The 15193-nt window shown below is 44.1% G+C and overlaps 1 protein-coding gene across 1 annotated transcript in view; it reads right to left on the reverse strand.

Moving 5' to 3' along the window:
* Positions 1-12322, reverse strand: part of LOC116359265 (eukaryotic translation initiation factor 3 subunit H) — a 100668-nt gene extending 88346 nt beyond the window's left edge. The window contains exon 1 of the mRNA XM_031811861.1: positions 11895-12322. Coding sequence (XP_031667721.1) covers positions 11895-12002 — 108 coding nt within the window. The 5' untranslated portion in view covers positions 12003-12322. The remainder of the gene's footprint in view (positions 1-11894) is intronic.
* Between the last annotated feature and the right edge of the window lie 2871 nt (positions 12323-15193).

The following is a 15193-nucleotide window of genomic DNA, read 5'->3' on the forward strand; positions in this document are numbered from 1 at the left end:
TCTGTTGTTCTAGAGAGAACACGCCGGAGACGAGGAATAGACACCATGGAGGGATGACGGGTCAGAGGCCTTTAGCGCTCTGTTGTTCTAGAGAGAACACGCCGGAGACGAGGAATAGACACCATGGAGGGATGACGGGTCAGAGGCCTTTAGCGCTCTGTTGTTCTAGAGAGAACACACCGGAGACGAGGAATAGACACCATGGAGGGATGACGGGTCAGAGGCCTTTAGCGCTCTGTTGTTCTAGAGAGAACACACCGGAGACGAGGAATAGACACCATGGAGGGATGACGGGTCAGAGGCCTTAGCGCTCTGTTGTTCTAGAGAGAACACGCCGGAGACGAGGAATAGACACCATGGAGGGATGGGATGACGGGTCAGAGGCCTTAGCGCTCTGTTGTTCTAGAGAGAACACGCCGGAGACGAGGAAGATAAAAAAGGACAACAGTGTGAATAAAACAAGAGTAACAAGCTGAAAAACAACAGGTCACAAGAGTTCCTCATAAATCACATTGATAAGAGCAGAAGCAGGTCAAGATCAACAGACCATCTCACACTGCTGGAACAGAGGAGAGGTTGAGGAACCCTATTGGTTATTAATACCAGGGAGCCATGTGGGACCATGGGGAAATAACAGACCAGGGAGCCATGGGCAAATAACAGCCCAGGGCAACGAGCCCAGGGCAAATAACAACCCAGGGCAACGAGCCCAGGGCAACTAACAGCCCAGGGCAACTAACAGCCCAGGGCAACTAACAGCCCAGGGCAACTAACAGCCCAGGGCAACAACGAGCCCAGGGCAACAACGAGCCCAGGGCAACAACGAGCCCAGGGCAACAACGAGCCCAGGGCAGCTAACCCAGGGCAGCTAACCCAGGGCAGCTAACCCAGGGCAGCTAACGTGTTTTATAGCTTGGTTCTCTAAAACTTCTGATTTAGTTGTAATGTTGGGAGTCTCTGAAAAATCACATGAACACACGCACTACAAAATATGTAGAATCACAGGAAAATAGCTTTTAAATTGCAACAAAAATAATATCTACACTCTATGGTAAAAAAAATACATAGAATTGCCGGAAATAAAAGTTATAAAAGTGCATAATGTGCTCTCCACCAACAGGAGGTGTGTGAACAGAAAACCCACTGTATATATTTAAATATTCATGAGGTCATTCTGCCAGGTGAACATTGGCTACTTCGTACTTAGCATTTAAATGAGATGGTTTTTTTTGGGGGGGGGGGGGGGGACTTTAAATCTACCAGAAGGCTTTTCATTAGCATCATCGCTAACGGCTACATTAAGTGGTAAGACTTGTTTTATATTGTTATATTGTTGAAAATAAAATAGGTTTTTTTTCAACGTCTGGATTCAGTCCACGTTTTATAGGGACAGAACAGACACCTTTTAAAGGTCTATTCCCCCTCTATCACTGCTGCAAACGTCCTTCTTCCCCTCTCTCAAAGCCACAGGGTCAGATTAAAGTCTGTAAATACTCACGTATTCTAAACCTTCACCCAGCCACACCAATCCTTCCGTCACGTATTCTAAACCTTCACCCAGCCACACCAATCCTTCCGTCACGTATTCTAAACCTTCACCCAGCCACACCAATCCTTCCATCACGTATTCTAAACCTTCAACCAGCCACACCAATCCTTCCATCACGTATTCTAAACCTTCACCCAGCCACACCAATCCTTCCATCACGTATTCTAAACCTTCAACCAGCCACACCAATCCTTCCATCACGTCTCGTATTCTAAACCTTCAACCAGCCACACCAATCCTTCCATCACGTCTCGTATTCTAAACCTTCACCCAGCCACACCAATCCTTCCATCACGTATTCTAAACCTTCACCCAGCCACACCAATCCTTCCATCACGTCTCGTATTCTAAACCTTCACCCAGCCACACCAATCCTTCCATCACGTATTCTAAACCTTCACCCAGCCACACCAATCCTTCCATCACGTATTCTAAACCTTCACCCAGCCACACCAATCCTTCCATCACGTCTCAAAAACTAAAATAATGGAGCGTCACAACAGAGCTGGAACCCTGACAGATCGATCGTCCCACATCTCCTGAAGGACTGCGGGTTAAAAATCAGCTAGTAGTGGCTTTGTGATGATATTCAGGCTTCATATAAATACCATCAGGTATTGCAAGTAAAGCCTGTTGGACTTTATAAGGTAGGGTTCTCTTCTACCTCAGATCGATCTTGCTCAAACAGCTGGTGGCAGCAAACTTCATGTGGAGAAGAAAGATGGATGTATGTGGGCACTAAAATTGTAATCAAAACAGGTTTAAAATTGAATCACGCAACAAACAAACAAAAATCATGAAATCGTAGGCGAAAACCCTGCTGACTTCCATCCTCAATTCCAGGCCATAAATCATGAGCCCCACAGACACAATAACACATTGGATGTGAGTGACTCAGGATCTACGATGTGGAATGTTTGTACCAGCCAAGCATCTGAAGTAGCTGACTGAGACCTCCACCCCGATGACCTGTTAACCTGGTGCAACGCTCAATAGAACTGTTGGTAGGGCTGGCAAGGGCCACGGTGGGCCCCCGTGGAGGGCCGGGCCTCGGTGGGCCCCCGTGGAGGGCCGGGTCTCGGTGGGCCCCCGTGGAGGGCCGGGTCTCGGTGGGCCCCCGTGGAGGGCCGGGTCTCGCTGGGCCCCCGTGGAGGGCCGGGTCTCGCTGGGCCCCCGTGGAGGGCCGGGCCATATGACCTAAAAATCATAGCTGCATTTTTTCAGACTGATCGGTGATTCACGATATACACTGCCAGTGAATGAGAATGCCAAGAGTGTGCAAAGCTGTCATCATGGCAAAAGGCTACTTTGAAGAATCTAAAATATATTTTGTCATAGTTCTCATGTCTTCACTATTATTCTACAAAGTAGAAAATGGTTTTAACAAATAAAGAAAAACCCTTGAATGAGTTTGTGTCCAAACTTGACTGGCACCATTTATCTATCCTGAACAAAGATCTGTATATATTGAAGAGATGCACGTCTCCGCCCTAACAATGGGAGTCGTTGACCCAAAGGAGGGAAGACAGGCGACAAGCTTAGGTCCAGAAATAAGCCCATAGAAACACATTGGCCTTATTGTGGACAGATTTTAGCGAGAGTAAAACATCTCGCTTCGACTCTTCCTCTAAGGTTTACGCACACGCCAAGCCCCTCCCCCTGGCCTCTCACGCCAAGCCCCTCCCCCTGGCCTCTCACGCCAAGCCCCTCCCCCTGGCCTCTCACACCAAGCCCCTCCCCCTGGCCTCATCATCCTGTCTGACAAGCGGTTTTAACTCACTATTTACATTTTGAGGTTTGATCCAACAGAAATGGGACATATTGACACCGAAACACATTTAGACATTATTCTACTGTAATAGACAAGTTAACCTTTATGTCTCAATTCCTCAAACCTGCAGTTCAGAGCAGACACTACTAAAAACAAGAGTATCAATGAACATTGATTTATGCTGTTTGGCACAACAACAAAAATGACATTTTTATAGACTTGAAAGATCAGTGACTATTGCAACAAACACCAAAAATGCTGGTTAAACTCACTGTATGACTCCAAGTATGACTCTCTATTGATGAATAGAGAGAGAATGACCAATGTCTAAATGTGTTTCATATTATCTTTATGTACATATTCTTTATCCCTTTACACTTGTGTGTATAAGACAGTAGTTTTGGAATTGTTAGTTAGATTACTTGTTGGTTATTACTGCATTGTCGGAACTAGAAGCACAAGCATTTCGCTACACTCGCATTAACATCTGCTAACCATGTGACCATTAACATCTGCTAACCATGTGTATGTGACAAATAACATGTGATTTAATATATGGGGCCGACACCTGATTGATTGATTGATTGATCACCTGCCATTCTCTATTGGCTTTGCCGATAGTCCCTCTACATAGAAAAACCTCAGCCACGCCAGCCGTCAATCACCATCTAATGTTATGTTTTATAACGAAAACACTTTCTCCCGTGTCGTTACGGTCGCTGTCCGCGGTTCTGAAACATCCTTTTCAGTAGAGATAGAGAAGGGCAGGTGTCGGCCCCATACTGTGGAATTGGCACCTTTTCCCCATGTTGCTATATGCATAATAACTAAATGAAACCAGCATGTTGAGATGGAGAACAATGAGGCGGAGGCAGCAGAGACGAGGAAACAGCCCTTCGCCTAATTGTCTGAGAACATTGAGGAGAGAGAGGAAACTCCAATGTAATTAGGTCTATAAATCAATGGCCTAACTGTTCATTTTTACACTGCTGCTACTCTCGGTTATCATCTAGTCACTTTAATAACTCTACCTACATGTACACATTACCTCCACTAACTGCTGCTACTCTCTGTTATCATCTAGTCACTTTAATAACTCTACCTACATGTACACATTACCTCCACTAACCGGTGGACATTGACTCTGTACTGGTACCACCCCCCCCTGTATATAGCCTCCACATTGACTCTGTACCGGTACCCCCTGTATATAGCCTCCACATTGACTCTGTACTGATACCCCCCTGTATATAGCCTCCACATTGACTCTATACTGGTACCACCCCCCCCTGTATATAGCCTCCACATTGACTCTATACTGGTACCACCCCCCCCTGTATATAGCATCCACATTGACTCTATACTGGTACCACCCCCCCCTGTATATAGCATCCACATTGACTCTATACTGGTACCACCCCCCCCTGTATATAGCATCCACATTGACTCTATACTGGTACCACCCCCCCCTGTATATAGCCTCCACATTGACTCTATACTGGTACCACCCCCCCCTGTATATAGCATCCACATTGACTCTATACTGGTACCACCCCCCCCTGTATATAGCCTCCACATTGACTCTATACTGGTACCCCCCCCCCCTGTATATAGCCTCCACATTGACTCTGTACCATAATACCCTGTATATAGCCTCCACATTGACTCTATACTGGTACCCCCCCCCCCTGTATATAGCCTCCACATTGACTCTGTACCATAATACCCTGTATATAGCCTCCACATTGACTCTGTACCATAATACCCTGTATATAGCCTCCACATTGACTCTGTACCATAATACCCTGTATATAGCCTCCACATTGACTCTGTACCATAATACCCTGTATATAGCCTCCACATTGACTCTGTACCATAATACCCTGTATATAGCCTCCACATTGACTCTGTACCATAATACCCTGTATATAGCCTCCACATTGACTCTGTACCATAATACCCTGTATATAGCCTCCACATTGACTCTGTACCATAATACCCTGTATATAGCCTCCACATTGACTCTATACTGGTACCCCCCCCCCCTGTATATAGTCTCACTATTGTTATTTAACTGCTCTTTAATTACTTGTTACTTTTATTGTTACATTTATCGCTTATTCTTATTTTATTTATTTAAATGCATTGTTGGTCAAGGGGCTCGTAAGTAAACATTTCACTGTAAGGTCTACTACACCTGTTGTATTCAGCATTTCACTGTAAGGTCTACTACACCTGTTGTATTCAGCATTTCACTGTAAGGTCTACTACACCTGTTGTATTCAGCATTACACTGTAAGGTCTACTACACCTGTTGTATTCAGCATTTCACTGTGAGGTCTACTACACCTGTTGTATTCAGCATTTCACTGTAAGGTCTACTACACCTGTTGTATTCAGCATTTCACTGTAAGGTCTACTACACCTGTTGTATTCAGCATTTCACTGTAAGGTCTACTACACCTGTTGTATTCAGCATTTCACTGTAAGGTCTACTACACCTGTTGTATTCAGCATTTCACTGTAAGGTCTACTACACCTGTTGTATTCAGCATTTCACTGTGAGGTCTACTACACCTGTTGTATTCAGCATTTCACTGTGAGGTCTACTACACCTGTTGTATTCAGCATTTCACTGTAAGGTCTACTACACCTGTTGTATTCAGCATTTCACTGTGAGGTCTACTACACCTGTTGTATTCAGCATTTCACTGTAAGGTCTACTACACCTGTTGTATTCAGCATTTCACTGTAAGGTCTACTACACCTGTTGTATTCAGCATTTCACTGTAAGGCCTACTACACCTGTTGTATTCAGCATTTCACTGTGAGGTCTACTACACCTGTTGTATTCAGCATTTCACTGTAAGGTCTACCTACACCTGTTGTATTCAGCATTTCACTGTAAGGTCTACTACACCTGTTGTATTCAGCATTTCACTGTGAGGTCTACTACACCTGTTGTATTCAGCATTACACTGTAAGGTCTACTACACCTGTTGTATTGAGCATTTCACTGTAAGGTCTACTACACCTGTTGTATTCAGCATTTCACTGTAAGGTCTACTACACCTGTTGTATTCAGCATTTCACTGTAAGGTCTACTACACCTGTTGTATTCAGCATTTCACTGTAAGGTCTACTACACCTGTTGTATTCAGCATTTCACTGTAAGGTCTACTACACCTGTTGTATTCAGCATTTCACTGTAAGGTCTACTACACCTGTTGTATTCAGCATTTCACTGTAAGGTCTACTACACCTGTTGTATTCAGCATTTCACTGTGAGGTCTACTACACCTGTTGTATTCAGCATTACACTGTAAGGTCTACTACACCTGTTGTATTCAGCATTTCACTGTAAGGTCTACTACACCTGTTGTATTCAGCATTTCACTGTAAGGTCTACTACACCTGTTGTATTCAGCATTTCACTGTAAGGTCTACTACACCTGTTGTATTCAGCATTTCACTGTGAGGTCTACCTACACCTGTTGTATTCAGCATTTCACTGTGAGGTCTACTACACCTGTTGTATTCAGCATTTCACTGTAAGGTCTACTACACCTGTTGTATTCAGCATTTCACTGTAAGGTCTACTACACCTGTTGTATTCAGCATTTCACTGTGAGGTCTACTACACCTGTTGTATTCAGCATTACACTGTAAGGTCTACTACACCTGTTGTATTCAGCATTTCACTGTAAGGTCTACTACACCTGTTGTATTCAGCATTTCACTGTAAGGTCTACTACACCTGTTGTATTCAGCATTTCACTGTAAGGTCTACTACACCTGTTGTATTCAGCATTTCACTGTGAGGTCTACCTACACCTGTTGTATTCAGCATTTCACTGTGAGGTCTACTACACCTGTTGTATTCAGCATTTCACTGTAAGGTCTACTACACCTGTTGTATTCAGCATTTCACTGTAAGGTCTACTACACCTGTTGTATTCAGCATTTCACTGTAAGGTCTACTACACCTGTTGTATTCAGCATTTCACTGTAAGGTCTACCTACACCTGTTGTATTCAGCATTTCACTGTAAGGTCTACTACACCTGATGTATTCAGCATTTCACTGTAAGGTCTACTACACCTGTTGTATTCAGCATTTCACTGTGAGGTCTACTACACCTGTTGTATTCAGCATTTCACTGTAAGGTCTACTACACCTGTTGTATTCAGTATTTCACTGTAAGGTCTACTACACCTGTTGTATTCAGCATTTCACTGTGAGGTCTACTACACCTGTTGTATTCAGCATTTCACTGTAAGGTCTACTACACCTGTTGTATTCAGCATTTCACTGTGAGGTCTACTACACCTGTTGTATTCAGCATTACACTGTAAGGTCTACTACACCTGTTGTATTCAGCATTTCACTGTAAGGTCTACTACACCTGTTGTATTCAGCATTTCACTGTAAGGTCTACTACACCTGTTGTATTCAGCATTTCACTGTAAGGTCTACTACACCTGTTGTATTCAGCATTTCACTGTGAGGTCTACCTACACCTGTTGTATTCAGCATTTCACTGTGAGGTCTACTACACCTGTTGTATTCAGCATTTCACTGTAAGGTCTACTACACCTGTTGTATTCAGCATTTCACTGTGAGGTCTACTACACCTGTTGTATTCAGCATTTCACTGTAAGGTCTACTACACCTGTTGTGTTCAGCATTTCACTGTAAGGTCTACTACACCTGTTGTATTCAGTATTTCACTGTAAGGTCTACTACACCTGTTGTATTCAGCATTTCACTGTAAGGTCTACTACACCTGTTGTATTCAGTATTTCACTGTAAGGTCTACTACACCTGTTGTATTCAGCATTTCACTGTAAGGTCTACTACACCTGTTGTATTCAGCATTTCACTGTAAGGTCTACTACACCTGTTGTATTCAGCATTTCTACTGTAAGGTCTACTACACCTGTTGTATTCAGCATTTCACTGTAAGGTCTACTACACCTGTTGTATTCAGCATTTCACTGTAAGGTCTACCTACACCTGTTGTATTCAGCATTTCACTGTAAGGTCTACTACACCTGTTGTATTCAGCATTTCACTGTGAGGTCTACTACACCTGTTGTATTCAGCATTTCACTGTAAGGTCTACTACACCTGTTGTATTCAGCATTTCACTGTAAGGTCTACTACACCTGTTGTATTCAGCATTTCACTGTAAGGCCTACTACACCTGTTGTATTCAGCATTTCACTGTGAGGTCTACTACACCTGTTGTATTCAGCATTTCACTGTAAGGTCTACTACACCTGTTGTATTCAGCATTTCTACTGTAAGGTCTACTACACCTGTTGTATTCAGCATTTCACTGTAAGGTCTACTACACCTGTTGTATTCAGCATTTCACTGTAAGGTCTACTACACCTGTTGTATTCAGCATTTCACTGTAAGGTCTACTACACCGGTTGTATTCAGCATTTCACTGTAAGGTCTACTACACCGGTTGTATTCAGCATTTCACTGTAAGGTCTACTACACTTGTTGTATTCAGCATTTCACTGTAAGGTCTACCTACACCTGTTGTATTCAGCATTTCACTTTAAGGTCTACTACACCTGTTGTATTCAGCATTTCACTGTAAGGTCTACCTACACCTGTTGTATTCAGCATTTCACTTTAAGGTCTACTACACCTGTTGTATTCAGCATTTCACTGTAAGGTCTACTACACCTGTTGTATTGAGCATTTCCCTGTAAGGTCTACTACACCTGTTGTATTCAGCATTTCACTGTAAGGTCTACATCAGTTGTATTCGGTGCATGTGACTAAGAACATTAGATTTGTGGCTTTATAAATGATCCATATGCATCTACAGAAATAAAACAGATCCTGCTTCTGTTTTAACAGGACATCCTGGCCATCCTGACTCTAGATCTCTTGACGTAGCATGATGCAATGGAATAGCAACTAGCTGGCTGTCTCCAAGTACCCCCGAGTAGGTGACTAGCTACACTGGGAAGAACTGTCCTTCACAATGATCCAATCTAGCACCAGGCAGGCAGCAACCACAGGTGGGTTAGATGTTTTACTCAACCAGGCAAGTCGGGTTAATTCTTATTTACAAATGACGGCCTACCATTGGCCAAAACCTCCATTAACCCGGGACGGCGTTGGGCCAAATTGTGCGTTGCCTTATGGGACTTCCGATCACAGCCGGCTGTGATACAGCCCGGGATCGAACCAGGGCCTGTAGTTACGCCTCTAACACTGAGTTGCAGTGCCTTAGACCGCTGAGCCACTCGGAAGCCCCAAAATGAATGAATGCGGTGTATTTCACAGACAAACACAGGCTGAATCCTAAATGACACTCTATTCCCTATATAGCGAACTACTTTTGACCAGGACCTGTGGTGCGCTATATTAAAGAATAGGGTGCTATTTGAGATGCGGGCAGACAATTATTTTCCCAAAATGAGTCCATATTTCTTCATAACAAATCTCCTTGTATCTAACCAGCCAAGCACTTATTAAACCATACACAGTAGACTCTTATTTGAACCGTAGTCCTCTCGTCTGGCTGTTGATTTAACGAGGACGATCAAATCGTGTTCTAGCAGCAGCTGCCCGGTCAAGTTCCTCTCCTCTGAATAAACATGAAGCATAAAAAAACAGCTTCTTTATTTTTTCTACTGCAGATTGATTAGATTTCACTAGCAGTAAAACAATGGCGCCCTCTGTTGGCAAAACAGCGGTAGTGCAGGAGAAAAGGTCAATGTAGACTAGATGCAAATCTGTCATTTCTGTTTTTCCAGTTCATTTGTGAGCTTTTTTTGTTTGTTTGAGTAATGTGTGTACTGTGGACACAGCAGGGGCCACTTCTGGCACTGACTGATGAAGTTTTTGGGGGGTATCTGTACTTAACAATTTATATTTTTGACAACTTTAGGTTTTACTCCACTACATTCTTCAAGAAAATAATGTACTTTTTACTCCTTACATTTTCCCTGAAACCCAAAAGTATTCGTTACATTTTGAATGCTTAGCAGGACATGAAATTGTCTAATTTACGCACTTATCAAAAGAGCATCCCTGGACATCCCTACTGCCTCTGATCTGGATGACTCACTAAACAGAGAACATCCCTGGTCATCCCTACTGCCTCTGATCTGGTGGACTCACTAAACAGAGAACATCCCTGGTCATCCCTACTGCCTCTGATATGGAGGACTCACTAAACAGAGAACATCCCTGGTCATCCCTACTGCCTCTGATCTGGATGACTCACTAAACAGAGAACATCCCTGGTCATCCCTACTGCCTCTGATCTGGTGGACTCACTAAACAGAGAACATCTCTGGTCATCCCTACTGCCTCTGGAGGACTCACTAAACAGAGAACATCCCTGGTCATCCCTACTGCCTCTGATCTGGAGGACTCACTAAACAGAGAACATCCCTGGTCATCCCTACTGCCTCATCTGGAGGACTCACTAAACAGAACATCCCTGGTCATCCCTACTGCCTCTGATCTGGAGGACTCACTAAACAGAGAACATCCCTGGTCATCCCTACTGCCTCTGATCTGGAGGACTCACTAAACAGAGAACATCCCTGGTCATCCCTACTGCCTCTGATCTGGAGGACTCACTAAACAGAGAACATCCCTGGTCATCCCTACTGCCTCTGATCTGGAGGACTCACTAAACAGAGAACATCCCTGGTCATCCCTACTGCCTCTGATCTGGATGACTCACTAAACAGAGAACATCCCTGGTCATCTCTACTGCCTCTGATCTGGTGGACTCAGTAAACACAAACACTTCGTTTGTAAATTATGTCTGAGAGTTTAACTGTGCCCCTGGCTATCCGTAAATGTTTAAAAAAAACAAGAACATTGTGTCTTCTGGTTCTCTTAATATAAGACATTTTAAATATAAACTATAACTTTTGATACTTAAGTACATTTTAAACCAAATACTTTTAGACTTTTACTCTTGTAGTATTTTACTGGGTGACTTTTACTTGAGTCATTTTCTTTTAAGAGGTCGACATTTACTCCAGTTTGAAAACGGGGTACTTTTGTCCACCCCTGTTTATTATTAACTACATAGTTCGAGATGGATTTTCAGCCGTATGGCAGGAGTGACGTCACTTTCCTTTTCTACATGAAAAAAAAAAAGTATTTTAGTTTATTAATTCGACCATTTAAAAAATAAAAAATAAAAAAAGCACACACAAAACTTAAAAGCCTTATACATGAACATGAATAAAATCGAGGTTAACGGGATTATTTCTATTGTGGTCCTCTTGAGACAAGTTGGCAAGCGAAGATCCAACACAGTATGGCAGTACTAACCACATTTAACGTTAGCAACAAGACCCTGGTGTTAATGTCTGGTAAATCGGGCTTTTTATTGTCACAACAACAAAAAAATGGTACGGACAGCGATACTATCCAACCACATTTAACAGTTAGGACACATTCCATACATCCCGCTTGTGTCCGCCATGATGCTAACTAGCATAGCCACACTTTCCAGCCAGTCTATCCGGGTCCCACAGCCTCCAAAAACGGACAGAAATAACTTCGTATTTAACTTACCAGCCCTTCGATCTGAATCTGTTTCACAGGTGAATCTAAAGTCGCTCCCGGAGACGTGGAAGCCATCGGGGCGGTTGGTGTCGACGGTGTTTCCTTGCGAGTAGCCATTCTGAAACACGCCGAAAAAAAGAGGGAGGAAAGAGAGGGTGGGACATGGTGCACCGGCTTTCTACGCTTGGGGTAAATGGTTACATAATAAATTGTTCCGAGTGTCGAGCCATTATTCAGAGACTGGATACAGTCATATCTACATACAGTAAGTAGTTCAAACACGATGTTATTGCTATATTGCTGCCATCACATAATTCATTTCATGAGGAAAAGATCTTCAACCTCTCTCCTTTCTATACTTTATAACAGTAAATTGTCTTGTGCCGTTCACGAGCCTTTTGGGGCCCAAAGCAACATTTAATTTCCCCCACCCCCAGCGATCAAAACATTTTAGCAGCCCCTACTGTTATGAAGAGAAGAGATGGAGAGGGAGAGAGAGAGAGGGGGGTAGGGAAGGAAGGAAGGAATGAAGGAAAGATGAAAGGAAGGAGGAGAGGAAGAGAGGAAAAGGGGCTGAATGGATTTGAAATAGATTTATTTTTTTCTTTAATTGTAACTTATTTTGTCCATAATGTTTCTGACGCGGTGTCTTATGACCGAAATGAGCTTCTGGATATCAGGGCAGCGATTACTCACCTCGTACTGGAGGAATTCTTCAACGAGTCGGACGGAAACGATGACGTCATCCCCAACAGGGCCCTCATCCCCGTATTTCGCAGGAGGTAAAGACGGAGATATCGTGGACGACGGTCCGGGTGCCTTGTAAGGATCCGTCTCAAAGAGGGTGATCTACATTTACCATCGGTCCTATTAGCAAACGTAGAATCAAATTAGAATCAAATAGACGAGCACGTATATCCTACCAACGGGACATTAAAAACTTGTCTCAGGATGGTAAGTTGGTGGTTGAAGATATCCCTCTAGTGGTGTTGGGGCTGTGCTTTGGCAAAGTGGGTGGGGTTATATCCTGCCTGTTTGGCCCTGTCCGGGGGTATCATCAGATGGGGCCACAGTGTCTCCTGACCCCTCCCGTCTCAGCCTCCAGTATTTATGCTGCAGTAGTTTATGTGTCGGGGGCTAGGGTCAGTCTGTTATATCTGGAGTACTTCTCCTGTCTTATCCGGTGTCCTGTGTGAATTTAAGTATGCTCTCTCTAATTCTCTCTTTCTTTCTCTCTCTAGGAGGACCTGAGCCCTAGGACCATGCCTCAGGACTATCTGGCATGATGACTCCTTGCTGTCCCCAGTCCACCTGGTCGTGCTGCTGCTCCAGTTTCAACTGTTCTGCCTGTGGCTATGGAACTGACCTGTTCACCGAACGTGCTACCTGTCCCAGACCTGCTGTTTTCAACTCTCTAGAGACAGCAGGAGCGGTAGAGATACTCTGAATGATAGTCTATGAAAAGCCAACTGACATTTACTCCTGAGGTGCTGACCTGTTGCACCCTCGACAACTACTGTGATTATTATTTGATCCTGCTGGTCATTTATGAACATTTGAACATCATGTTCTGTTATAATCTCCACCCAGCACAGCCAGAAGAGGACTGGCCACCCCTCATAGCCTGGTTCCTCTCTAGGTTTATAATCTCCACCCAGCACAGCCAGAAGAGGACTGGCCCACCCCTCATTGCCTGGTTCCTCTCTAGATTTATAATCTCCACCCGGCACAGCCAGAAGAGGACTGGCCCACCCCTCATAGCCTGGTTCCTCTCTAGATTTATAATCTCCACCCGGAACAGCCAGAAGAGGACTGGCCCACCCCTCATAGCCTGGTTCCTCTCTAGATTTATAATCTCCACCCGGAACAGCCAGAAGAGGACTGGCCCACCCCTCATAGCCTGGTTCCTCTCTAGGTTTATAATCTCCACCCGGCACAGCCAGAAGAGGACTGGCCACCCCTCATAGCCTGGTTCCTCTCTAGGTTTATAATCTCCACCCGGAACAGCCAGAAGAGGACTGGCCCACCCCTCATAGCCTGGTTCCTCTCTAGGTTTATAATCTCCACCCAGCACAGCCAGAAGAGGACTGGCCACCCCTCATAGCCTGGTTCCTCTCTAGGTTTATAATCTCCACCCGGCACAGCCAGAAGAGGACTGGCCACCCCTCATAGCCTGGTTCCTCTCTAGGTTTATAATCTCCACCCGGAACAGCCAGAAGAGGACTGGCCACCCCTCATAGCCTGGTTCCTCTCTAGGTTTATAATCTCCACCCAGCACAGCCAGAAGAGGACTGGCCACCCCTCATAGCCTGGTTCCTCTCTAGGTTTATAATCTCCACCCGGAACAGCCAGAAGAGGACTGGCCACCCCTCATAGCCTGGTTCCTCTCTAGGTTTATAATCTCCACCCGGCACAGCCAGAAGAGGACTGGCCACCCCTCATAGCCTGGTTCCTCTCTAGATTTCTTCCTAGGGAGTTTTTCCTAGCCACCGTGCTTCTACACCTGCATTGCTTGCTGTTTGGGGTTTTAGGCTGGGTTTCTGTACAGCACTTTGAGATATCAGCTGATGTAAGAAGGGCTTTATAAATACATTTGATTAATATCTTATGTTTCACAGAGTCGCGGCTGAACAACAACATGATTAACATACAGCTGGCGGGTTTTAAGCTTTTTCGTCGGGAGTCACGAGTGTCAACTGGTGTTGTATTCTAAACAGCAGGATTATTAAAGGGATACCTCGATTTTGGCAATGAAGCCCTTTATCTTCTTCCCCAGTCAGATTAACTCGTGGACACCATTTTTATGTCTGACTGTGTCCAGTATGAAGGAAGCATGCTAGCTGTTCCCATAGACTTCCATTCAATGCGCTAACGCTAGTTAGCAACTTCCTTTAAAAAATTGTTTTTATTGCATACGTGACAAATAAAATTTGATTTCAAACTGCACAGACATAAAAATGACTGAGGAAATAAGTAAAAAGGCTTCATTGCCAAAATATTTAAGCATCCCTTTAAGTTAGCCTCAACTTGTCGTCAAGTCAGTTATTTTAAGTCCACATTTCTCTAAAAGATTAAATCATTTCAAGTCATTCTGAACAGTCAGCTGGACCAAGTCATTCTGAACAGTCAACTGGACCAAGTCATTCTGAACAGTCAGCTGGGCCAAGTCATTTTGAACAGTCAGCTGGGCCAAGTCATTTTGAACAGTCAGCTGGGCCAAGTCATTTTGAACAGTCAGCTGGGCCAAGTCATTTTGAACAGTCAGCTGGGCCAAGTCATTTTGAACAGTCAGCTGGGCCAAGTCATTT

The sequence above is a fragment of the Oncorhynchus kisutch genome, unplaced genomic scaffold (assembly GCF_002021735.2).
Source record: "Oncorhynchus kisutch isolate 150728-3 unplaced genomic scaffold, Okis_V2 Okis02a-Okis13b_hom, whole genome shotgun sequence".
Lineage (NCBI taxonomy): Eukaryota > Metazoa > Chordata > Actinopteri > Salmoniformes > Salmonidae > Oncorhynchus > Oncorhynchus kisutch.